Raw genomic sequence first — 27,933 nt, 5'->3', positions numbered from 1 at the left:
GAACAAGAAATATTCAGAATAACTTCGGCACAGCAGTTAGTGTCGTACTGGTGGCATTTCAAATGAACTCACAGCATCGGGTTTATGGCTTGAAAATAAAACAGATAAAAAAACGAGTCCATAATCACCAAAGTGACTAAATTTAGAGAAAAGTGTTCTGTTTTAGTTAATGGGGGCAACTTACAAATCTTACAAATCTGATATGTGATGAAGGGCCTGATATTTAGAGATATTTTTAGAACCTCCACAGAACCCGGCAGCACAGTTCTTTATCAGATTTCAACTGTTTAAATAGTACATCTGTTTTCAGTTGCCAAAGCCCCCCCCCCCCCCCCACACACACACACACACACACACACACACGCTTATTAATAATAAAATGTGACACGCAGCTCCTGCACAGAAGTATGCAACATGTGATTATGGTTACGGGTAAGAGCATTCTTGACATCATCTCTAAGGCTATAAAGGAATCCACATAATATATTAGTCACTTTTATGACGTCTCCCTCCAACAAAATGCAGTGGGATTAGGAAAAGAATGCCTACACTCCTTTTTCTTTGAATGATCCATTTGATCATATATATATATATCATATATATTGCTAGAATGAGACCTACTCATATATAACACTGTCGTCCAAAACTACCCAGGACACCATATGGTCTTCTCTTTCAACCGAACACCAGCCATAAGTCAAGTTTTTTTTTTATGGCAGTTGCCAGCAGAGGTCACTGTGATACTGGACGTCGCCTGAAACATGACGTGCTGTGCTCTACCAATTCTGGACTAATGACAAACAAACAAGCAAACAAACTAAAGAACAGTAGGTGAAACAAAATTGCAATCAATCAAAAAGCAAGTGCGAGTTGTTCCCCCTTTGGACCCGAATGGTAGCTTTTGTTCAAATGTTTAGTCTGGGTTGGGACATCTGAGAAGGGTTTAGTTTGCGTATGGACTGTGCCTCTTTGTTCAAACATGGCGTTTTGCTATTAAAGAGCCGGCCCTGGCGCTGCCACGCATGCACAGGGTCCGTCCCGCACCCATGAAATTTTTCCAATTTCGTGCGGCCTGAAGACAAAAGGACGCCCCCATGGGTGCAGGTGAAATGAAATACGGCGTCAGTGAATGATCTGAGTTTAAAGGGTAGAGGCCGGTGAACTAACGTAAAGCAACAACTGTGCCGAGAGCCTGCCAGGGAGCCGAGCAGATCCTCAGGTTTATTGCCATGTAAACACATGCCTGTGTGATGAATGGTCCCCCGTGAGATTCCTCTAATGTGGCGTTGCCTCTTTTTCTGTTTTTATCAGGATCAGCGGGTCATCAGTCACAAATCTGCAGCATGCATCACAATGTTTATCGGAGAAATTCTCAGGAATTTCCAGCCCTCGTGTTCTGCAGACAAGTCTCGCCTTGTTTTTTTGGTCAAACGAGGCCAGGCCAGTGATCGGATCTGATCGATGAGCAGTGCAGGACGTTCTCGTTGTCCATCGACCCCCTCTGCTCTCTGTGTCCCCATCTACCTCGTGACATGAGCCGGGAACAGTTTTATGGTCACATTACACCGTGATGGCATCACATATTCGCCCAAAGCACACTTTCATTCAATAAGATGTCCGTGGAAGCAGCTTCTGTGCTGGTACAAGTTCCTCGTGGTTCTAGAACAAACGGACAAGTGAGCTGACAATTCAGCATCAGAACATGTGACCCCACTTCAGGTCACGTTTGTTTGCGCGCTGGATGTATTCATGCAACCTTTGGAGAGCTTTATTCAGGCACGTTGAAATGATCATCACCAAATAGGCCAGCAGAGATGGCAGGACAGAATCAGGATCAGCCAGAAATTTTTTTTTTTTTTTCTGTGGTTCTGACTGGTGTCCGGAACACGCTGCACGATAACCAATTCTGCACCAATCCTGCACCATGATGGAGGGGTGACAGGCTCATCTTTTCTTTTTTTTTTCTTTTTTTTTTTGTTTAAAGGAGGACCCGGGTCTGTCCCGTGACGCCTCCTCGCAGCCCGAGCGTGGACGGGACGCCGGCCGTGGGTTTGATTTGTGGCGCAGTGGAGACCCCTGTCTGCGGCGGGACTTACTTCGCGGGGACGGACGTCGCACTTCTGCGTTGCCCGCGCTCCTGGATCCCCGCGTTTCGCTCGGCTCCCTGGAATTCCGATATACTTAAAAAAAAAAAAATAATAATAATAATAAAAAAAATAAAACTCATCATCTTCTCGATGAGTTCCTCCGGGGCAGCGCGTCGCCTTGCGCATCTCGACCGCCAGTGAGGATGGATCTCCTGCCCCTTCTGGCTTTCTTCGCACTTTGGCTCTCGACTTCGGTGAGTCGAATCAATGAAAATTTTACTTCGATCAAATTGATGGCGGAAATGATGAAGGAAAACGGCAGGAAGATGTCGCCTCAAAACCAAACAGACGACAAACGAAGACGCGCGACTAATAATCCACGAATTAAGCGCTCGTTTGGTTTCACCCGAACGTTTTAAAAAAAAAAAAAAAAAATTAATCGACAACGCCAGAGTTTCGGACGCAAAAAAAAAAAAAAAAAAAAAAGATCCGATCGGCTGGTTATCTCGGTGTCTCGTTCCCGGCCGAGATAATTCTCTGCACGGGGAGTCTGCACAGAGTGCATAAACTGCAAATAAAGCTCATTTCTGTAAAACGTCAACTTGAATTGGACTTATCTGGTGTTTTTTTGGGGGGGAGATGGACCCCTTGGCGTGGACCTTCACCTTCATTAAAACGGCGTGGAGCATCTGCTCCTTCTCGCTCAGAGCTGTGGAGACAGGAGACAGGTCCGCAAAATCCCACAGCAAGAGCTTTAATGGGTGACCTTTGCAAAATTGGATAAAGCAGGTTAAAGCATCGTGTGGTGGTAGCCTAGCGGGTAACACACTCGCCTGTGAACCAGAAGACCCAGGTTTGAATCCCACTTACTACCATTGTGTCCCTGAGCAAGGCACTTAACCCTGAGTGTCTCCAGAGGGGGACTGTCCCTGTAAATACTGATTGTAACACCGTGGTTGTGCTTTGCCTGACCGCTTGTACGTGGATCCCTCCCGTTCTCAGAGGCATCAAAAAAGTGTGTTTCTGGTTTGAAGTCGTTCTTCCCCCCCTTTTTTTGGAGCAGAACCCGTTTATAAAAATACTGAGGAAAATCCCTTCTCACTCATTACTTAAACTTTTCTTATCCTCTTCTCATGCCCTTCACATCTGTCAGATATTAAGGCTCCGCTCATCCTATATGCAAAGCTAAAGAAAATCCAAGTGAGAAGGAGGGAGGGGGGCGGGGGGGTATGTGTTTATTCACCTTTTGCTGTTCTGCTCAGCAAGGCGTTCCCACGAAGTATCTGCTCATTGCCTTGCCTGATCCAAAATTTCTGGAACATGCATCAGAAACATACTGTGCGTCCGCTAATAGTGTCATATACGATTTGATCATTTGCTGCTGCATCTTACATGAGGACTTGAGTTGACTTGTGACTAAATCTTCTCTGTGCCACAGTGTCTAGTCGTAAGTTACTCTGACGAAGCTGCTGAGGGGGGTCTAAAGGGTTCTGGCAGATGTTCTTGGTCGTGTGGTTTTACTCAGGAGACATGGAACGATTTAGCTGAACCCCCTGACACGTTAACACTACAGTGGCTGAAGGAGGTGGCCAAATTTTCTGTTGTGCACAGCGTACGCCAGCACGGTCCGTCTGATTAACACAAAGTGCTCTATGATGAGAAAATGAGGGAAGCCTTAACTTGTAAATGAACATATAAATAAAACAGAACTAGAGACTGAAAGCGTGATGGTGATTTAAGGACCTCGGAAAGAACACGAAAGCTCTTGTAACAGCTGTTCATTGTGCACTCAGGCATATCTCAACACAGTGGAAATGATTTCATGCCACTTTTAGTGAAAGTGAAGTGATTGTCACACGTGATACACAGCAGCACAGCACACAGTGCACACAGTGAAATTTGTCCTTTGTCCTCTCCACCCTGAGTGAGCAGTGGGCAGCCATGACAGGCGCCCGGGGACCGCTTTAAAGGTGCCTTGTGAGCGACTTTTCCAACTTTATCAGTTAGGGGGCAGTATTTCACCAAAAAGCTGTGGTCACCTCTATTATATTGTGCCTGATCATCACTCCAACCCCAAATATAATAATACAACTTGTGCTGAATTGGCTAGCCTGGCAGTGTTTACTTTAACTCCAACTACTAAAACAAAAAAACTGAAAGGGTTGCATGTGCCATTAAAGGCAATTGATAATTATGTTTTTGCTAGCCTGACTGTGTCCTTTCTTGAAATAATATTTGACGGAGGCACGTTTTGGTCTCATGACAGATGCCTTCCTAATCCACCTAATAGGATTTTGCTGTTTTAATTTCTCTGTAGTTAAAATTATGATCAAATTATCTGTTTTGGCCAGTTCATGTGGATTTGGTAAGATTAGGTTCAGGAGTCTGAGCCATTCTGGGTTGAATATATATATATTTTCTTAAGACACTACATGGTGGAGCTGGCTGTGAGCTTCAGATTTTTCATCATGTCTTTGTCCCAAGCCAAGCTTTTGAGCCCTAGATCATGATGCTGCCAGCTTCTTGCATTAAAATATGCGTTGTGTTCTTTAGATGAATTATAGCATAGATGTGTATTTGTTGATGCTTTTACCATTATGCTGCGTGTGAATAGGAACAAGTCAGAGCCATTATAAATGGTAATATTTCCACATGCCTGCATTGGGAAGTGAAGTTAACTGGTCAACTTTATGTGTGTGACCTGCTGACTAACCAGCTAATGTCTTATCTCTAATGTATTACCTTTTACATTGCCTCACGTGGGTGAACAGGACACCAATATGGAAGTCTGAGGTGGAATTCAATTTAATCCAGATTGTTTGATGTGATACATTAATGGATTTCATGTGTGAAATTGAACTTAATCTCAAATATCCTTAGAACATAATCCAGTCAACCTCACAGTCCAGACTTCTTCTAATATTTAGAGAGTGGCCAAATGCTTCTATTAATTCCTTTGCTTTCTTTAAGATTACTATCATCTTCTCCTTAACCTGTCATCAATTTTATATAGACTTCCCTTTTGTAGTTACTTCAGTGTCTCTTATAAATTGCATGGAATATACTGTTCCATAAATTGATTTCATGTAAAGTAGTTTGATACAATAAATTCAGGATTTCATTAATCCATTCAATATTTTAATGTTACCCAATATTAGGTTACTCATGTAAATGGAATCTCCCCTGTGGTACATCTTATGCTGTCCGATAAAAAGAGAAATGTCATTTCTGCCTATATCTCAGGATCTGATAAAATAACTTTTGGGTTCTGCCCTCTGTTGAGTCTGAACAAGGAACGAAATGTAAACATAATAACCGATGAGCGGAAATGTGAAAAGCTGCTCACAAAAGGTGCAAAGCTAGATGAAGATCTGGTGAATATGCCCTTGCCCATGTGGAAATGAACCTCATAAAGGAGAAATTGGACTAAATGCCAGAAGGCCACCAATAGAGCGAGTGCAGGGGGAAGAGGGCAGAAAACCCGCCAAGGCGAAGTGGCACATTTGCAAAAGACAACAGAGTTTTAATTAAAAGCCCAAGCCAGCCAATAAAGTCCAATTCGTCAGGGTAATGCCGCATTATACATGAGTTCCGGGTCTCCGTCCGCCTCATGGATATTTCAAATGATAAATATTTGGAGCTTTCGGCGACTGTTTTTTAAGGGCCGACTGTGAAGAACGCTGTGTAGTTTTTGGGGAAAGGTGATTAATCGGAGCCGGGGGCCACCGTTATTCACTGGTGATTCAGAGAAACACCCTTATGTCCACAGATAGGAAAACCCCAAGCCAAAGTGACTCAGGGGTGATTTCACTGTTACACACACACACACACACACACACACACACACTCACAATGCCCTATATATTTATCCTTTATTTTGGAAGTATATAAACATATATATATACAATATTGTCCAAGGGTCACTGGCAGCACACATAAAAAAAAATTCCATCCCTCCAACTTTCCCAATCACGCAGGATTCACACTTTGATCAGTGAGATGTATTGTGATCTGTGTCGCTATGAATTCTTTCTGATGGCCCTGAGTCCGGGACACTATCACCACAAGGACTCTTTGCTGGTGATCGGATGGGACAAAGTGCACTGCGAAATGCTGTGTTCTTAATGAGCTGGAAGCAAGCCCTCGAATCATCTCGAAGCTTCTCATCTGTATAAATCGACACTGAGTGGGAGGGATGAATGCAAACTAATGAGAACGATGACGTCTGTGTAAATATTTATATATATATACTAGTGGTGGGCCGTTATCGGCGTTAACGTGCTGCGTTAACGTGAGACTCTTATCGTGCAATAAAAAAAAATATCGCTGTTAATCGATTCACAAAGTTGGGTTGGGAGCTGGGTCTATACTACGCAAGCTATTGTGCCGGAGTTAAATGGTTACACTAGATTTATAAGTATATTTCTTCTTTCTTGTGTCTTTTAGTTTCTTATTTCCTAAAGACTTTTATTTTGTTTTTGAGACCCAGTTTAGGTCTCTTGGACACATGGTGTGAGTTGTGAGAGGTGCGTGGGGTTTGTGTGCAAAAAGTTATTTCTTTCATTTTAATTTATGTGCATATAAGGAATATTTTGCATGTGTGTTATTTTGTGAATATTTTTTTTATGTTCTTTTAATACTGTATATTGCAGAGAGAGGTTCATATAGATGCGATGTGTGACACGATGTTCTGACGCGACCTTGCTTTTTGTACAGGAATGCAGTATTGTAAATTGTGAATGCTTTATGTTAATGTTCAGTTCTCTTGGACACATGGCGTGAGTTGTGAGAGTAGAGAGAGGTGCAGAAAGACGCGATGGGTGACGCGATGTTCTGACGCGACCTTGCTTTTTGTACAGAATACACTTTGCACAGAAAATCTCTTGGGTGTCAGCTCATCATTTGTGGTTCAAGAAACGAAATCAAAAAGAAGAAGAACCGCTACACTATGATGACTTTCACCTTGATATTTTAGCACGGATGTATACCTAGCCGAATTGCACTGTAGGGGGCGAGAACGAGTCTTCGAACTGTGAAATTACCACATCAAACATGACGAGGTAACATGGATGCAGCTATTTAACTGAATAAACAGCTGGTAAACACGAGTACATCTTATTGAACATAATTTATTTTCATCACCAATTATCATAGTAGAACAGCTTTCTCAAGCAGTCTGTGATGCATTTTGGAAACAGGAGATGAGCCCCTGGTCTAATGCGCCACCTGGCTTGAGAAACCCGTTCAAAGGCAAAGGGGCCAACAAGTGCTAAACACCTCTGGGAACTCCTTCAAGACTGTTGGAAAAGCATTTCAGGTGACGACCTCTTGAAGCTCATCGAGAGAATGCCAAGAGTGTGCAAAGCAGTAATCAGAGCAAAGAAACTAGAATATAAAACATGTTTTCACTTATTTCACCTTTTTTTGTTAAGTACATAACTCCACACGTGTTCATTCATAAATTTGACGCCTTCAGTGAGAATCTACCAACGTAAATGGTCATGAAAATAAAGAAATTACATTGAATGAGAAGGTGTGTCCAAACGTTTGGCCCGTACCGTATAAATACAAACTGAACTGTGTGTTAATTTGCTTTGATTGTGGCATTTCAGTGGTCATTTCCAGAAATTCGAAAAGGATTACAGTAAATGACAGGAGGTACGCGGAAACATGCGGACATGAAGTAATTCGTTTTTAAAAACGATCTCTCCTCTCCTCTAGGTGAGTGGGAGGCATCCAACATGCCATTTCCTTTATGATCTGCAGAAAGCTGAGAAGGAGTGTCTGGGGATGCTGGAGGAGCAGCCGCCTCTCAACTCTCAAGGTTTGGACACAAGTGTGTTAATTTACTCATCCATCATACTGCATGATACGTTAAAAATCAAGGATGAAACCGTTCATCACATAATCCATGTATTACTTTAATATGGACCACGGTGAATTATTTGTCTGTGTCAATGGAGCACCGGAATCAGTTGGACTGAATTATACCGGTATAGTTATGGTTTGACAAGGAGGTCCCTGAGACTTACTGAGATCCTCTAAAACTTAATAAGGTTAAAGCGTCTGTCCCTGAGCCATATTCACTCTATTTTAGAATTTTTTCAGGTAATGTGAGAAATGTCATCAAAATGGTAAATTTATCTGTGTTGACAATTTCATTTTCCCCTCTGACAACCTCAGGATATTTGTTGTGGGTTTTAATGAATTTGCATGTTGTGAAGCACGTGCATTATTTCATTTGCATTAGTACATAAGTGCTTCACAACAAGAATTCCCGAGAGATGAAGAAGTCCTGCGACAGGCGACATGGAGATAAAAGGCCAATTCATCTTAAACTTTCTTTCACCCCAAGTGAAATGAGAGATTATGTTCTTAGGCTGTCATCCTTCTGGGATTAATGTCTGATCTTCGTCCAGGCCACACTGTTCACGACGGAACACCGGAGCTGTAGATTTGAACTCCAGGAGACCACAACGTGGAGTGATGCTTGTTGGCTCGTGTTCGTACCACATGCTACCCATCTCTAAATTTCCATTTTAAATGTGTGTTTTCCTTAAAATAATACACCATTCACCACAGGCCTTCTTTGTTTAAGGCAGGTCTGTTCAGTTCAGTTAAAGGATAACGTGGTTTTCGGTGTCACAGCCAAGGACAGTCACGGAGACCTCCGAGTGTGATGTATAGAAGAATTAAGAGGCGTGGAAAATGCATTTGAAGAGCACATGACCACACAGACTACGCTGCGAACGCCAGAGTGCTTAAGAAATAGTTATTTACAGTGTCTTAAGCCTGTATTTGTCTGCACCTCCAAAATAAAGACCCTTTGCTCCTCGGTGTACCTTTCTAGCTCCTGTCGCCTCAAGTCGCGGTTAGTGTCAGCATCCGGTTATTAATCATTAAACCGCTGGTCGATATGCTGGAAAATAACATGAAAAGACAGACAGGCGCGACGCACACGCCACGGCTTTACTTATTCATTTCCTCCGAGCCCAGTGGAACACATATATAAATTCGAAGATTTAAAAAAAAAAAAAAAAAAACAAGAAATAAGTCATATCTATATTTAAACACTGCGAGGCGTTCGTTTCGAAGGGTCCCCGTCTCATGAGACAGACCAAGCTCGCCTTTCCACGAGAAACGTGATTAATGAGAAAACTCCTTTTTTGGACTGAAAAAGAAACAACCAAACATCCTGGCCGATGCGGCATGCTTGTGCTGGTGACGCGATGTATACACTGTCACATTTTTGTTAAGGGGCCACTTGCCCGAGGGTTTGTAAACACACGACACGAATCTCCGATAGGCCGAATGTTTATGCCTAAGTGGAGTTTGGCAAAAGCTTCGAACATCCAGTGGATGTGGCTTTGCGAGGAAGGGTCAGGTCCCTGCTGCCCTCGGACTGAAGAAGAGTGAGTGAGAGGGGTCACAGCTGTTGCCTCGTATAAAATAGACAGATAAGTGGGTCTTTAGTGCATGACTGTATTGGAATGCGAAAGGACATATCTGCATGGTACAGATTGCCATAAAACTGTCTAAACATTTATATTAAATTGAGAAGGATTTAATAGAAGGAGGACCTTGGTTTTAGCTTTTTTAATATATCATTATGCAGGATATCATTATGCAGGATTATCTTGATTTATTGACTTTGTCTTTTACATTTTTTGACATTCCTGCGAGGTTGTGCTTTATGAAGTGTCTATATTTACAGTGACATTTGCTTGTTTATGTGCAGCAGTGCATTTTCATCTTAGAATTTAATAAAATGCATAGCTTTGATAAAACATTTTCACCTTGCGTACCCATGGGAATTGCAATAGAGTATGAGGGAGCGGGGTAGTTGCTCAACTAATGTGCTGAGTGGCCTTGTTCGGGGGGAAAAATGCCAAAACCACTTTCTCAGCACAGGTAAATGAGTGAGGATCTAATCTCTTCGTCCTTTCGGTCTGAAGTTGTCTTCCATAGCCCCATGGCAGGTGCTGAATTTCCCATTGTTCCTTGACACGGACCATAGGGCAGTACAGGGGGATATAATAATTCAGGCAATGTTGAGTTTTTGAGCCTGTATGTAATGCTATGTAATAATGAATGACATGGGTGCAAACAGTTTTTGCAGCCAGTGATATAATATAATCCTGACTTAATACTAGGGTGGAATGTTTCCATATATTGCACATTTTAAAAGTAAAAAGGTTTAGGGGCCTATTTTAAATGTTTCATCATGAACAAGCCTGGACAATATCCCCTTGTGTCATGATATTCTGATATTTAAGCAATATTTTGAATTTTTATATATATATATATATATATATATATAGTCCAAAATTTGCATTGCACAGGTGGAAAGTTAATGTTTAAAGTGATTTTGCTTATTTCTTTCTTATAGGCTGCAGAGGCACATGGGATAACATATCCTGCTGGTACCATGCAGAGCTGGGTGAAGTCGTCACCATCACCTGTCCTGTAGCCCTCAGAAACCTGTTTGGCAGAAATGGTAATGTTTGGTCATTTCGTTATTCCAACTGGCATCCCACTGGTCTCTTTTCATACATTACCTGATGATTGAAGACCAGAGCATCCAAAAATGCTATGCCATTAATGCTATGCCATTACCATTATGTTTTAATATGTTGGAATGTTTTTTTTTTTTAAATCAAGTGGGTTATATCAAGGGTGGATTTGTTTCCCATCAGATATCATTGTGATATGTTCACACGTTTGATCCTTTTAAGCCTATCTTTGTACTTAGTAGACCGTAGTTACTTTAATGTTCTATGTGTATCTGTTCTTTAGATTTGCGAGCAAACATTTTCTTTTTCTTTTTTTCCTCCGTAAGACAAGATATGTGAGTGGTTTTTTTCTTTCTCTGTTTGGCTGGTTGGGGGGTTGGTGGCGCCTCTGCAGAGTAAGAGGCCGGACTGAATCACATCTCGCCCCTCCTCTCTTACTAAAGCTCACTGACCCATGGGCTCTAGCCAAGTGTGCACAACCAGCACATCTTCTCCCCCCATCCAGCTCGGCTGCAGTCACTTTACACCATCATCCTTCCACAACATTCGTCCCTCCATCTAAGCCATCTCTGCCCCGTCTATTTTTATCCACCGGCCTGCCGACAGTCAAGGGGTCACACTACGGCAAGATGAAAGAACAGAGAGTTAATTGGCCTAATTAGCTAACCCCATCTGGAAATATTAGCTGACAACATATGTCAATTTGTTAATGATTTTATAATACGGTCATATTGCTTCACATTGTGGCATGTAATTAAAAGGCTTTAAATAGAAACCAGTGTAAATTCCTATAATGCCCAAGGTTCTTTGTGGGCCAGGGTTATGCAATTTTCTTGGCACTGTATTGAATTCAATAAACTCTTCCATTAGAAACCTGACAAAAGTAGGACCTCAGGGCAAAAGAAGATTGAAACTAGCCTTTCTTGTTTCTGCTGATTGCTGGTTAGTGACCTGAACAACTTGCTTGTAGTCTACCTGTCCACTAAGCAGGGTCTCTGGAGAAGCACACAAATGGCATCCAGCGCGGCTTCATCTCTGTCGCTGCAGCTCGTGTCATTTAGGCCGTAAACCCTTGTGACTGGCATGCCGGTTACAGAAAGCAGTGCGCTTTACAGTCCGTTTGCATTTGCAACAGTGCTTGCCTGTGATGTAATGAAATGCACGCCTCGCTATGTGACACTACAGTTACACATCATGGTCGACAGTATGTGTTATTTTATGCTGTGCCCTTAGGGCAGTGCGTGAGCATTGAGCACCAAAAAAGACAAAAATAAGCACTGATTATGAATCCTACGGGTTAATGAGTCTTACAGGTCTTTACAAATTAGGACAATTTCTGGAAATAATGTTTTTTTAGTGACACAAAATGGTGTGATTTTCGCATTCATTTTTTTGGTGTTCGCAACATGCACAGATAACTAGGCACTGAAGTTAAACATTTTGACAGAATGAGCTAATGATCATGTAGCATAACCTGTTTATGAGAAATGTGATTAAATAGAAAAAGAAACAACCAAACCTCCTGGCCGATGCTGCATGCTTGTGATTTGGAAACCTATCACGGACCTGGTCGGAACTGATGCAGCAGTTCATGGTGTGGGAGAGATGGAGTGAGCCTGCTTGGGGCCAGGTAGAGAAGACAGGGTGGTCCCAGGTGAGGCTGACTTGGACTCTGAGTTGATGCCTGAAGTGATGCCAAAACAAGACGATGAACTGAGGTCCTCTGTCCGAGAGTAGATCTGGGCAGCCATGGTGGTGGACCATGTCAGTGTTTGGGGTGCCGTGGGTCACTGCGGCAGGGCGATGGGCGGCCAGGACCATGGTGTTGTTGTCAGACCGAGGAAACCCTGTGACAAGGTCTATGGAGACGTGGGACCAGGGGAGATTGGAGATGTTAAGAGAAGGAGGAGTCTCTGGGGCCGTTGGTTCTTGCCCTTGTGGGATGTGCAGGTGGTTTGCCACGTCCTCCATCATGGATGTCCACCAGAGTTCCAGAGTGTGGGTGCGACCTAGATGATCGGACACGGGGTTGTTGTGCCCCTATTTCTGGAGGCGGGCCTCATTGACGTGTCCCTGGAGGACCTCCTCGTGGATCATCCAACAAATGGGAGCCGGGATGTATGGTGTGGGGATGATAGTGTCTGGGTTGGGAGGCACTCTTCTTCAGGAGAGTACTTTTGTGATAGAGCGTCAGCCTTGGTGTTCTTGGATCCTGGCCAGTAAGAAAGTTGAAAGTTGAAACTTGAAGAAGAGCGTCCAGCGTGCCTTGCGAAGGTTGAGTCGTCGGGCCTCCTGATTGTATGCCAAGATCTTATGGCTGGTGAGTGCCATGAATGGGTGCTCCGACCCCCTCCAACCAGTGGCGCCACTCTTAAGGGCCAGTTTGACAGCCTGGAGGTCCAGGATGCACACATCATACTTCTGCTTGGCTGGCGAGAGGGGTGCAGTTTCTGATCAGATGGGGGGGCTCTGTGAGAGGATGGCCTCTACTGTGAGGTCTACCTCTACTGTGAAGGGCAGTTGTGGTTCAGGGTGAGGACAGGAGCAGTGCTGAAGTAACTCTTGAGGGCGTTGAAGGCTTCTTTGAATGTTTTAGCTTATTAAAACCCATATATTAAATACATAGGATAAATATTTATATAGGATTCATATACAGTTCCTGACAAAAGTCTTGTTGCTTGTGTACAAATTGACATCAAGTGCCACTGAAATATATTTCTAATCAAGATTTTTTACAAGAAATGGCTCATTTTATTCCCAACAGCTTTTGTAATAAAGTTTCACTGCAAAATGAAACTGTGAAAAAGTATTCTAATATTCAAAGCTTGGTAAAGCCCATTGAGTCAATTTTTACAAATGAGCTTCACCTGTCATATGAGCTTCACCTGTGACTAATAATGGATCAATTAGGTCTCGGGTGTGTATAAAAAGAAGCCCAGTACACTAGACCTTCACATCTACTGCAACTAGACCTCTGCAAACTTGATTCTGCACACAAGATTCACCCTGAGACTAAAGTGTTGATTATCAAAAGGCTGAAGACCAGATCCACGGCTGATGTGGCAGACACCTTCAGTGTGTCTCAGTGTCAAGTACAGACGATAAAAAAAGATTTGAAGAAGAGACTGGAGACGTTTTTGACAAGCCCAGGTCAGGCAGACCCCACAAGACAACTGCTCGAGAGGACCGTTTGTTGGCTCGAACATCCAAGGCCAGCCCATTTTCCACAGCAGCAGAGCTCCACAAGACCTGGTCGCCTAAAGTCCCTGTGTCAACCAGAACAGTTTGTCGGATTATGTCTTGAAATGGCCACCATGGTGGAATCAGTGCCCAGAAGCCAGCACTACACAAAAGACAATTGAAAAAACGTGTGACATTTGCCAAGGCCCACAGCCTGGATGCTGGAAAAGTGGCAGAAGGTAGATTTTTCAGATGAATCTTCTGTTGAATTACACCACAGTCGCCGCAAATATTTCAGGAGACCTACTGGAACCCGCATGGATCCGATATTCACCCAGAAAACAGTGAAGTTAGTGTAGGAAAAATCATGGTGTGGGGTTACATCCAGTATGGGGGTGTGCGAGAGATCTGCAGGGTGGAAGGCAACATCAATAACCTGAAATACCAAGAAATCTTAGCTACCTTTTATATTCCCAACCATAATTCATTTCAATGCATTAAACATGATTTGGTAGGGTTTTAGCTTTTCATATGAGCTATTTCTAACACCAATTGATTAATTAAAAGTCAGGTTAATAGTGTTTCTACAAAATAGATAAGCGACAAGACTTTTGTCAGGGACTGTATATATATATATATGCAAATAAGTTTCAAACCCCGAACTGCCAAGGTGCCATTGAGCAAAGCACCGTCCCCACACACTGCTCCCTGGGCACCTTTCAACAGATCCTGTTATGTGCATTTTTGACAGATGCACTCTCAATATAATTTACTGGCAGGGTGAGAATAAAAAGGATATCAGCTCACTGGTCCCAACCACAAGCATCATGAAAATGAATCTGGAGACCAAACATATACAGTAACAGCAGTATTCTCACTCAGCAGAATGTTTTAAGTTGCCATTCAGATTCAACACCCTACAGCTTTCATGTTCCGTACCTGCTAGTATGCCCACGGACATGTGTCTCATTATTCTATTCTATTGGTGAGATTCCATGTCTTATACAGGAGACGTGAGATGTCAAAAATGTGCAAGCTTCACTGAGCAACATGAGTCTTGACAAGCATGATTACCTAATTTGTTTTAGCCCATTGCTTGCAAATCATGCTGTTTTTTCCATTTCTTATTTCTCACACATTGTGAGTTACATTGCATTTCATGAACACACAACAGGAATGTCCTACTAAATCCTTCACAAGTTTGCAACAATAATTTCATAAACTCAGGGGTGGTAAAATAAAGATGGATTAATCGCCCAGTGGTGCTCGCAAATGCAAGCCCAACAGACATTTTCTGGTTTAGCCCGTTGTGTAATGCCTTCGCCTCCCTAACTATAAATTGCAGTAACCTCCCTGCATTAAGATGTAGTGAGGACTTACCCTACAATAAATACCGTACCAAAATCTTCCTTTGCATGAACTGCACTGTCATGGCCGTAAATGCACTTTTGATTCATGAAAAATTCAGAACAAGTGTACATAGAGAAGATGTTGAATAGGAACCCATGGTTTTTTCTAAACAACATGTGGTGCAACTTGAACATATTATCAGTGAAGACCCCAGGGTGTTTCAGGTCTTAGAGCATCAGACGCCTTCATCTGGGAAACCCTGCTTGTGTCCATGTAGCTACACCAAGGAATCGCCATTTTTCATCCATAGCCACCTTCATGCCAATGGGCAGAGAGTGATGTGCTTTTATGAGCTGAGCCAAATTGAAGCTCTAGAATTGGATAAAGCTCCTCCAGAACAGGGGTCTCTGACAAACTTGAACAGCTTTTGAAGTGAACCTTGTACGCATTATTGGCTGATTAGTTGAAAGGAGAGACTCTACAAGTCTACAAATAATATGCTGCTCATACCTAAACCACCAAAACCATGTAAAAATGCGCCAAACAGGCTATTTCACCTTTAATCACTGGTAGCTGCTGGTTATGACTGGTCTTAACCTATCATTTTTTAATCTGTTTAGTCATAAGACATTACCTTCAAATAAATCACTTTGTAAATATGCACAAATGCACAAATGTAAATCAAGGCTCCGTGTGTGTGCAGCTGTCGGCGTGATATATGAGCAGGGGCGCATGCTGTTTGGCTTTTGTAGGCACGCACGTGTGTTTTAGCAGGGGCCAGAGTGTGTTTGGGGGGCTTTATTGCGCTTCACGGTGGTCACGGGCAGGAATAGACAGCCGTGTTGACATGGTTCGGTGGAGTCAGCACTCAGTCCTCCGACTGCGGGCCCCTGAGAGCTCGGCACTCGCCTGCACTCACCGAGCCGTGCACTCTATGCTCTATCTTGGATAAAGGGGAGGTGGTTTGTTTATGGATGGTAGTTACTGTCTATGGGGAATTTTAGCGTCACCTTCCCCCAGCATCCAGCTCACAATTATACATTTTAAAAAATGTCTTTCAACATTACAGCATTAATCACTGTGACAAATTTGGTTTAAATACATATAAAATAAATAAATAAATGTGTGTGTGTGCGTATGTGTGTGTGCGTGTGTGTGTGTGTGTGTATATGTATGTATGTATGTATGTATGTATGTATGTGTGTGTGTGTGTGTGTGTGTGTGTGTGTGTATATATATATATATATAAATATAAAAAAACATGTTTTATGTATTACTGTATGCCCATGTGTACACTCCGTGGTGGGAGTAACGTTGACTGATTGGCCATCTCATTTGCATAAATGGATTGGAATGGCTGTTGCTTGTTCCGCTCTTGAGAAAAAATACCACAGTATTTACAGATGTAAAATTTGACTTAGAGACTTCTGTCCATGCAGCACACATCGTTTTATGTTGGTGTTTTATGTGTATTTCAGGGCACATCAGTAGGAACTGTACAACACAAGGCTGGTCTGAGGTCTATCCCAGCATACAGAGTGTCTGCTGGTCGGAGGCAAAGCCCAACAAGGTAAATTATGCTTTTGACAAAATGTGTGGGAAGAAGACAAGGGCATCCAGATAGCATTTGTCTCTTTTTAATGAGAGGAGAGGTGTCCGGGATGGACTGTAATACCACCATTAGCGTGCTAATCTGATGAGAAGTGAGTGGCTGGGTGGTGCCGGGGGGAGGAAATGCTGTGACTGATGGACGTCCTACCCGCATCGCTCCGAGCGACAGGCTGAGTCACACAGTGCACAGCCTCCGGCCCTCAGAACCGAGTGGCCTGTCTGAAACTCTCAGCGACCCGGCCTCTGTCTCAGATTGCCAGATGGGACCGTGTTTTTTGGAACGTTGGGTTACATCTATCCAGACATTTCAATCTGTGTGTGTGTGTGTGTGTGTGTGTGTTTCCACACGCGTGTTTATGTCTTAGAGGGCAGAGTCACAGAGCAGGCAGGGGGAGTCACATACTCATAATTTCCTCTAATTAATGCCTGGAATACATTTAGATGTGCATTCTATTTATAAGAGTCCATCTCAGGATCATGTGCGGCAGTAGAAAATGCCACCAGAGAAACACAGCATTAAGGGGTACAAGTGCAGCCAAGGAGAAGCAGGACATGTATCATGTGTCATACGGGGAAATGAAAAGATTTTATGTTATGTAGTCCAAATATTTGTGATGGTCAGTCTGTAAGGCTCTGGATTACTCACTAGGTTAGCCACCAAATCAAAATCTGCAACTGAAAGCAATAAATAAAGCAATTCTGAGTTTAGTATTCTTGTGATGCTGAGAAAATGGATGTTTTCTTTTCTTATTGCGGAGTATAAAAAAAGTACGTGATTAGAAAACAAAGATACACAGTACAGCACACAGTGCGTAGAACGAAATGTGTCCCATGAAAGGCACCCAAGGAGCAGAGTCGGCACCTTGGCGTTCTGGATTTGAACCCACAACCTTCTGGTTATGAGTCTGCTTCCTTACCTGCTTGGCCACCACTGCCCCAAATATGAAATTCTTATCATGTGGAAAACAGACAATCAATTGTCTGAACTTGTAGTGTTTTAGGGTTTACCCACTAAGACCTATACGTAGACTGATGCCAACATGCTAATGGATTAATGTCCCTGTTTGGCTTTTTGTTTTTTATAATATTTTAAATGACTCGTAACAATTTTATATTGAAAATTGTTATCTTGAGAGATGAAAAAAATTAAGTTGACATTTCTAGATAATAAGAACAATAATTTGTGATCTCCAGGTCAAAATATTACTTTTGTTATAGTAATATTATACAAAAATTAGGTATTGATCTCAAAATTAAACCTAGAGGACCCAGGAACTACTATGATGAATTTGAATGAGTGAGTGCGGAAATGTTATTTCTAAAAGAGAAGAATGAATACCACAGAATGTGTGGCCTTTCCATGTTTGTTAGAACTACTCCAATAGTTGTCAATATATTGCATGTATGTCCATTGCATCCATCAGTACTACTAAAAAGAGACCTGGTTGGTTAGAATAAATCAAAGGTAACATGATTAATGAGGAGGAGACCTAATGAGGGAAAAGACGATGAAGCGCTATCAGTTAATGGTGCACAGTAAACACAGTTCTGCCAGTCTCAGAGTCCAGATGTCCATGTCCAAAATATACCATGTTATGGCAGAAAGACACAATGCAAATGCTGTTTTTGCTTTTTCACACGATACTTGGCCGTGCTTTCATTGTTGTGGTGGTGTTCAGGTTTGGCTGCCAGTCGGACACATTGCCTCCTGCTGTAAGGCTCAGTACCTTTCATAGCTGAGCACACTTCTCAACAATTTGCCAGAGCAACTTACAGTCAGTAGTTACAGGGACAGTCCCCCCTGGAGCAATTTAGGGTTAAGTGTCTTGCTCAGGGACACAATGGTAGTAAGTGGGATTTGAACCCGGGTCTTCTGGTTCATAGGCGAGTGTGTTACCCACTAGGCTACTACCACCCATTGGTTCACTGTAGCTACATTGACAGCGAGTGTACAGGAAGGGAAGATGGAAACTACACAGTTTCTAAAAGAAGATTGCCCCTTTGACTTCAGTTGCCAATACACCTACTTGTAGGATTATTGTTTTTCTTTCCATACCTGTGTGGGGGGGAAATTACACATCTGAGCAATTTCCTGACTGGTAGAGCAACGGTAGCAGAGGTCATATTCACAAAAGCCCATCTTTGTTGTTTGGGAATCCCCCCTTTGAATTAGTGGAGATGGCAGCAAGCTTCCCTACTGGGAGCTTGTGGTCTCAGCATGACCTTGTGACTTCAGACTGATCTGGGAGCTGTCGTGGCACAGAGTGAACTTGAGTGATGCTGCTTTATTTATATCAAGTTCATTCATGTATTAAACAAGACACTGATCTTCTAACCTTGAGCTATTGATTCCGTTTGAAAGGAGGAGTACGGGGACTCCCATGTAAGTTTCTGTCAAAAAAAAAAAAAAGATTTATTACAGTAGATGGATGAGCTGTGAATTCCGCAAAGGGCTGTAAGCTTTTGAGTCACATACAAAAAAGGCAAAGTGGTTTGAAAAGGAAAAGAAATGTGGCCATGTGCATGGATTTTTTCACATGAGCGTTGAGAAAAACCTTAGAAAAAAGTGAATTGTGTGCTGTTTAGAGCTGGACATACAGGCCATACAGCACGATCACCTCCAGCCTTTTATGGCGTTATGCCAGCTATAATGCACAGCAGATTAATATTTATGCAGCTATTTTTTTTAAGAGAGCTCAGTCGTTGCTGTTGCGGCGCAAAAGTTTTTAACGTCACCTTTTCCCGTCTGTGATCTTCTCCAGATACTTTCCACGGGCATCCCCAAAAAATCCCTCAGAGGCTCCATGTACATCCGTCTGCCAGCATATAATTGTCTGTCTGGAAAAGGAAATGATCCCTTCTTCCCCAACAAAACTTTCCCCTCTGTCAAATAGGGGTGGCTGGATTTTGTCTCGTTCTTACATGTGAGGTCAGCTTCAATAATCATAATTTTTTTGTACGACGTTTGCTGTTATGGCTTAACTAGAGAAGACTAGAATAGAAGTTTATATTTGGTCAAGGACAGCAGGATGACACTTAGAGGACTGCTTTAAAAGTGGGGCTAGTCTAGGTGATGGGAGGAGCCCAAAACAGTAATAAATGGATAATTTATCTTCTTCACAATACATATATTGATACAATACAGAAGCAGATCTTTGTTTTATATGTTTATTTATATAAATCCTGAAGACGCCTAGCACCACAGAAGGTATTGCTGCACCTAGCACCAAAACTAGATTATTAGGAATATAATATTCTAGCTAGAATGGTGATATTCTATGCCAATTATGTTTTTTGGTCTGTGGATAAAATTACTAACAAAATATACTTCTGTACACTCCTGTGTTAGTAGCCTAGTGGTTAACATACTCGCCTCTGAACCAGAGCGGCACAAAGTCACAGTGTCCAGATGGCTGGACATGGCGAGGAAGGAGGACGCATACGCACGACGTCACGAGACAGGGGTTTAATACATGGTAGGCAGGACAAGGGAAACATCACCAAACAATAACCCGACGGCAAACAGACACGAACAGGGCAGCTTTATACAATTATACACAGGTGATAACAATCAGGAAACATAACACAGGACCAACATGAAACTCCGGTCCGAACTCCGGACCCGGAGTTGCCCCTGCCAGACCGGATCAAGACATTTACATTTACAGCATTTGTCAGACGCTCTTATACAGAGCAACTTACAATCAGTAGTTACAGGGACAGTCCCCCCCTGGAGCAATTTTTTGGGTTAAGTGCCTTGCTCAGGGACACAATGGTAGTAAGTGGGATTTGAACCTGGGTCTTCTGGTTCATAGGTGAGTGTGTTACCCACTAGGCTACTACCACAGGTTTAAACACACAAACAGGTTTAAACCCCACTTACTGCCATTGTGTCCCTGAGCAAGACACTTAACCCTGAGTGTCTCCAGGGGGGCTGTCCCTGTAACTACTGATTATAAGTCGCGCTGGATAAGGACATCTGATAAATGCTGTAAATGTACAGAAGTTAAAGGTAATTTAGAATTAATAATACATCAAAGGGATCAAAAGGGATCCTGTTCAGGTGTTCATGTTGTAAAAAACTATGATAACTGGAGATGGCTGTTAATGACAGCCAAATGCAAGTTTCTGTTTACTAATGCATGTCACTTTAAAAGGTTTTAGAAATGAAAATGATTTTTATCACATCCGAAAACAGATTAAAGAAGTAATAAATCTGGCCTTCTTCAGGCTAGATGTTTTTTCTTGACAACAATTTCTTTTTCAAACTCATTTCATGTTTGTCACCATGCTTAAGGTCCATCTACCAGGTTGAACCTGGGCTCCCGTCAGCCTTATTGCTGCTAGCAAATGTTTGATGTCTGCAAAACCTCAAAGAACTTACGCAAAACAGCACATACTAAAATAGCATTGGACTTAAAAAAAAAAAAAAACAAGTCCAGCTGCTGGATGAACCCGGGTCCTACAGCGAGGCTCGGTTAAGTGCGCTGCTGCTGTGGAAGCGTGGGGGAGCTCCCGCGTGCGAAGCACTGTCTCATGGGTAAAGAATTCTGTTTATGAGGATGCAAGTCCCTGAGTTTCATCACGCTCATCTCCCCCACCACGCCAACTGGCCTGCACCCTGTTTCCACGGTGATGAGTCTCTGTCTGTGTGTTCCTGCTCTGTAAATGGATATGAATTTCATGAATGCTCTGCTGATAGAGATCGTACTGTTAAAAGTGGCTTGGCTGGATGACGCCTTCTCTCTTATGGTCAAGGGTGTTTCTGTTTATGCATAATGGAATGTAATTTCGTGGGCCATGCCAGACAGATTATTTATATAAAAAAAGGCAGGCAAGTTAATAAAAGGCTGAAATGTGGCTTAATGTTGTCTCATCAACAGATACGTTTTGTCACAGCATTAAATCATTCGCTAAAATATGAGCAAAGGCTAATTTTCGCTGGCCCAATAAAATCCAACAAACGGCAACTGCCAGCATTCACTGGATTTGGTTGTATCCGCTGGCCTCGTTTGCTGATTCTCGCACTTTGTTTTCCCCAGCAGTGCATGTTTAGTACATGCCGTGAAGTTGAGAGAACACTTGATGTGATTTTCCAACAAAATCCAAAAGATTTGGCAGAGCTCACGGCCTTTTTCAACACGACTTGCACTGCAGACACAAATGTTTCCTTGTGGCCAGAGTTTTTGACCAATCAAAGACAAGAAAGTTGAAACTTGGAAACAGGATAATGTATAAATGCAATTTTGAAAGTGATTGTTTTTTTTTTTGTTTTGTTTTTTATTGGGATACACGACAAAGCACACTGTTCACACAACAAAATTTTTCCTCTGCATTTAACCCATTACCATGAAAGGCACCAGGGAGCAGTGTGTGGGGACAGTACCTTAATCAAGGGGACCTCAGTTCAGGATTCGAGTGTGCTTCCCTACCCGCCAGGCCACCACTGGCTCTCTATCACCAGTTCCCACTGTGATACCTATTTAGGCCTGTTTGATGAATCGCATTTCAGTGTCGCCTCTCGACTATGTTCATGACAGTTTTGAATAGATATATAGTCAAAATCTGAAACATTTATCTTTTCAGGAATAGTTTGGTTAGTTACATTACCTCTTGCATGTTCTAACACTTTTGACTGGTAGTGTATATGGTAGAAATTTGTATAAGGTTCTGCGTGATTTCCTAGCACTTCATCATAAATCCTTTATTTTAAACACATTTTTTTGTTTACATTTTGGACTTCCAGGCTGGAATATTTGGGATATGTATCCGATTGACCCCCCATTTACATTATTACTGTAATTTGTAGACAGGCTGCACCGAAATGAATGGCGAGTGAATTTCTTGTGCGCTTTTCTTTGCTCCAGCGCTAATGCTCTTCCCATCCTGTCATGTACACACAGCATGTCTCCTATATCATCAGTAATGAATGCTGAAAGTAAAAAAAAAAAAAGAGATAGAGAACATTCTGCCTGGGTAGTTTTGATTTTTTTCCTCCCCTACCAACTAGCACTAACCAGCAAACTGGTCTCTGTTGTATCAAATACAATAAAGTTGAAGTAGTGCAGGACAAACGTGCGTCCTTTGCTTTGACCTGTGCCTTGTTCTGTCGTTCAGCTGGTGTTCTACACGGTGGTGAAGACCCTGTACACTCTGGGCCACAGCCTCTCGCTGATCGCGCTCATCACCGGCAGCACCATCCTGTGCCTCTTCAGGTGAGTGCAAATGGACGACTGTGGTGATCTGCGCGTCGCATACGGAGCCAAAAAAATAAAAGGTTTTGTAATGAATCGCGATTGTTAAAGAGCTGGAAATGAACGCCCGTCTGTATTTTTGGAGATTCCACAATTCATCTTTGGTGACAAGGAATGTAAACACTGCGTTTGGCATGTGGCACGTTTTGATCGCGCTTGTTGTGAGCGAGATTAGTTCAAGTGCAGGGTTGACGTTAAAAGAGAGATCGATTGATCATGATTGAAGTGTCTTGAAGCTGTGGCTGAGTTCATGCTGTTGCCATGTTGTGCGACATCCGCAGGAAGCTTCACTGCACCAGGAACTACATCCACCTGAACCTGTTCTTCTCCTTCATTCTGAGAGCCATAGCGGTCCTGACCAAGGACGCCATCTTGTTCTCGCACAACGAAAACACAGAGTGCACTGAACAGCCATCCCTGGTGAGTCAACGTTGTTCGAGGAGAACAGACCATGTTATGCGGTGGCTTGCAAAAATGTGGCCGCCCTTGCTCAAATTGTCTATATTTGACATAAGGTGATCACCAAAAGGCATCAAATATATACAATCGCTCTACAATTGTGCACAACATGAAGAATAATCAACAAATTTAAAAATAAAAAAAAAAAGAACCGTTTAGCATTTTGGAGGTTGGTTCATCTTTTGCTCAGCAGGAGATATTTTAAGATGCCTCTGTGGGTCCTGTGTGAAGTAAAAATCTGCTATTACGCCATTTTTAACTGATTTGTGTAAGTTTTGTGCACAATAATACACAGAAAGCAAGTAAAAAAGCGTGCACTGAAACTCAAAGTGTCTTGTTGACTGTGCTCCAGGTGGGGTGCAAGGCAAGCCTGGTCGTTTTTAACTACTTCATCATGGCGAACTTCTTCTGGTTGCTGGTGGAGGGGCTATACCTTCACACACTGCTGATGGTGATCTTCTCAGAGAACAGACACCTCATCGTCTATCTTCTCATTGGTTGGGGTAGGTCTGATTCAAATGGCACACATTTGCAGTTTCTGGTATAGTGGAAGGCTCTCTGGTTTCAAGGCCGTTTCTTGAGTGTCGTGATCTTTTGCTTTTTGGCTCTTTCATATGACCTGTACACTTCTGCCAGAAGCCCATTACCACTTTACATTCCTTTAGTACAGTTCTTATCTAAATGGAACTTTTGAGCCCTTGCTCATATATATTCAGCCCTTCTATGCTTTCATCTTGAGACGGCCAACATCCCTATCAAACAAAAGTCCTCAGTTATGCTCTGATGTGTTATTCGCACATACGGCGTATATCCTTTCTAGCTAGATTACACTCGTGGGATGTCGTGGGAAACCGTTACCGGCCGCATCCATTTCATTCGTTTAAGAACTGGGCCACATTAAAGGATAATTGTGTGCCATCATCTCTGTGGACAGCATCTGCCATGTGGTGGAATAAAAGGAGTGACAGTGAAGGAACCTTGGCTTCCCTCGGAGGACCCTAATGTGCCTGGAAGGCCGTGGTGGACTTTGGCTCACCAGAAGCATCAAATCAACACCTCATTAAGATTCTCTTTCAAGATGACAGCGATAATAAACCAGGCCCTCGGTTGGACATTCACTTCCGTGCACTGAGTGTTTTTTCCCTGACACTTACTGGCCTAGTTTTGTTTACAATGTTTACCGCTGTGTTTTTGAGACCACTTTTCCGGCCAGAGGTTGTACTGAATTTTTTTGCTTTGTTTATTTATTTGTTTATTTATTTATGATTTTTAATACAATTTTAATTATTTATCATAATGTGGAGAAGTATAATCATTCAAACCTTGAACGAAACTCAAACTACTTACACAGTATTTATATAAAAAGGAGCCTCCGTTAATCCAGTGATCTTATCAATGATCTATTTTTATCCTTCCTGTGTTCTTTTTTTGGTACTAGTTTTTTTTCCTCCACAGGATTCCCGACGGTGTTTGTGGTAGCATGGATCGTTTGCAGAGTGTACCTGGAGGACACCGGGTGAGTTCTGCATAATAGCGGGCTTCGTTTTCAACGACAGCCACAAAATACATATTCGGTCTGACCTCTGTGGCCCCGTTGGGCCTCTGCGGAATAAAGAGGTGTATATTAACGTCGTAGCAAATTCATGGTTAATTAATACGCCCGTTCTTCCACTCTACTGCATCAAAGTTTTATGCATTTGCATTGTAGTTAAATTCCAGCATTTTAAAAAAGCCTTTGTTAAGTGAAGTGGTCTACATGTTATTTTCAGTCAGCAAAAAAGCTATGCCCTTATTTGTGAGCATGCAGGGTACATCTATGTTTATTACTGTCCAAAATAGAAAAAAATGTCCCCTCTGTTAGGTGCTGGGAGAGAAATGAGTCTGCTGTCCCCAGGAGGGTGATCAACTGGCCCATAATGACTTCAGTCATAGTACGTTTTTTCCATATTGCAAGTGTAACATTAACCATAAAACCGCTGTAGTTTAAATGTATGACAAGAACGTATATATTTAATAGGTCCAAAAGGGTCAGAACATACATGAAACATTCCTGCTATGTGAATGCACTCCAGCTTCTGTTATGGCGAGAGGCAGCTCAGCTCGAACACTCACGTCACTGCGGGAAGGCCCGAGTCCCAGAGACATGTTAGTGTGTGTGACAGCATCTCTGCTGGGCGTGATGTAACAGTAAGCATTTACACAACCTCACCTACAAGAGGTCACGTTCCTGAGGACAGTGTGTGGGCTGCGCAGCTTTTCTCTGGGCCAAACGATCGTCTGTTTTACTGCTTGAGAGAAAAGGGGAGAGATGCATGTGTGCACGGGGCTCATGTGTCTTCTCTCAACGTTTAGGGTCCGTTTCATGGACTTAACAATGATGCTGAGCTAAAGCAGACTTTTAGATAAACACTTATTTTAGTGAAGATGTCTTGTTCATGTTTGATATTAAGTAATTCATCACAAACTTTTTTTTTTCTTTGGTAGATAAACTTTATTCTATTCATCAGCATCATTCGAATCTTGGTCCAGAAGCTACGGTGCCCAGATGTTGGTGGAAATGACCAGTCTCAGTACAGGTTATATTATGCTATATTATATTCGTAGGTTATGTCTAGTGCTGTTTGCTATGCTAGACATTTACGTGTTTATGCTAGCAATTAACTAATGGGAAAAAAACGAATTTTCACACAGTGCTGAAATGCATTTGAAAGAGACGTTTTTTAGTTATTTAGATAACTCCCCCCATTTAATTTGCGGAGAGTTTGAATGAGGTGAAATGTATTCACTGCTGACAGATACACCATGCTCTTCTGAACATTCCATCAATTCGAACTAATTCAGCTCTCTCTTACTCTACCGCCTTTCCTTTTAAATTATACCGCGTCGAAGCAATTTTCCACCATGTTAAAGTGTCACTCTCTCAGACAGCAGTAATTGCTATGAACTATTAGCCAATTGGGATTTCAATCATGTGATATTATTCTTCCATTTGTGCAGTTAGCGGTGGGTATGCGGGCAGTTCAATCTGCCGTCTGAAAAATTCATTTTGTTTCTTGCTGTTGCTTTTAGGAGGCTGGCTAAATCAACACTTCTCTTAATCCCATTATTTGGCGTGAATTACGTTGTGTTTGTTTATATGATGGATGAAGATGAAAATGAAGCAATGGAGGATTACAAAATATTCTTTGATTTGGGCCTGGGATCGTTCCAGGTAATGATTATGTATGATTAAATGAACTGAATAGGCTTTATTTTCTTTAGCACATTTTCTTCTGATTCATTTTCTGTTTGCTGTCTCCAGGGCCTGGTTGTGGCTATCCTCTATTGCTTTTTGAATAGCGAGGTATGTTCTCCACATGTTCTGACATAACGCACCGCAGCACAAATTTGCACAAGTACACCGTCAAGTATAAAAATGAACAATTAATAATAATAAGAAGAAGAATTTATAGGTTGATGTTAATTATTTATAAATTACTGACCTACAAGTACATGATATGTCTAAATGTTGCCATGGGTTAAATTGAATTAATAAACATTTAATAATAAATAAATCATTATGTGTATGCAACTAATGTTTTAAGTAATATTTCACTGAGTAAATTGTTACTTTGTGAATGTTACCAAATGTCGATATTAATACGAGATGTGTGGAAGCCTAGGTGGACTACTGTCATTGCATTCCGTTCTCACTGAGTACCAAATGATGTCTTAATGAGCTCTCACTGAGCAAAGAAATGAAGGACGTCTCAGTGAGCTCTCGCTAAGCGCCAGTGATGCATATCCTGTGTCCCAGGTCCAGGGTGAACTGAAGCGGAAGTGGCGGAGTGTGTGTTTGAAGCGCTACATCGGCCGAGACTACAGGCTACACAGCTCTTCCATCTCCAGGAACGGCTCGGAGAACGTGTCCCACTTCCACCGCAACTCCAGAGCTCAGTCCTTCCTCCAGACCGAGACCACGGTGGTGTGAAACTCGGCAGAACACTTTGTGGGTACATACCATGTATATAATCCACATACCATGTATATAATCATTTTAAAAGAATGCTGTTTTTCCTTTTTTGTATTTTATTCCTCTTGCATATTGAGAATTTATATAGTAGTGGTCATTTTCATGTTACAGTATCTGTGCTGACAATATTGATGAACATCACAAAGCCACACGCAGCATATTTCTTCCTACCAGGTCACCGTTGTAAAAAAGGGACCACAGCACCTTTTGTAAATTTGACTTTAGATGGTTGTCATTTAAATGTTCTGGTGTAACAGATCATTTTATGAATGTACTTGTACATGCACAGGACATTGTGATCTCATAAACAGGGCTTCATTCACCTCCACTTGTAAGAAAGTATTGCAATGCAGATGTTATTCCAGGGCGACTCGTATGTATGAATGTGTGCGTGCGTGACAATCATGGAAGTTGCCTGCTGCCGGGTGGAACCGGGCAAACTTGAACTTGAGGTTGAGGTGAATGCA

The 27,933-nt window shown here is 42.3% G+C and overlaps 1 protein-coding gene across 1 annotated transcript; it reads left to right on the top strand.

The window, feature by feature from the left end:
- The first annotated feature begins 735 nt into the window (after positions 1–735).
- On the top strand, positions 736–27,424 carry vipr2 (vasoactive intestinal peptide receptor 2). Its single transcript, XM_028966978.1, has 14 exons — positions 736–827; positions 1,985–2,341; positions 7,809–7,911; positions 10,477–10,584; positions 16,609–16,700; positions 22,859–22,956; positions 23,277–23,415; positions 23,807–23,957; positions 24,910–24,970; positions 25,316–25,385; positions 25,939–26,030; positions 26,524–26,665; positions 26,756–26,797; positions 27,251–27,424. The coding sequence occupies exons 2-14, from the start codon at positions 2,291–2,293 to the stop codon at positions 27,422–27,424; spliced, it is 1,323 nt and encodes a 440-aa protein (XP_028822811.1). The 5' UTR covers positions 736–827; positions 1,985–2,290.
- The last annotated feature ends 509 nt before the right edge of the window (positions 27,425–27,933 follow it).

This window comes from Denticeps clupeoides, chromosome 2 (assembly GCF_900700375.1).
Source record: "Denticeps clupeoides chromosome 2, fDenClu1.1, whole genome shotgun sequence".
Taxonomy (NCBI): Eukaryota; Metazoa; Chordata; class Actinopteri; order Clupeiformes; family Denticipitidae; genus Denticeps; species Denticeps clupeoides.
Note: the sequence above shows the minus strand (reverse complement) of the source record. Positions and strands in the feature narration are given on the sequence as shown.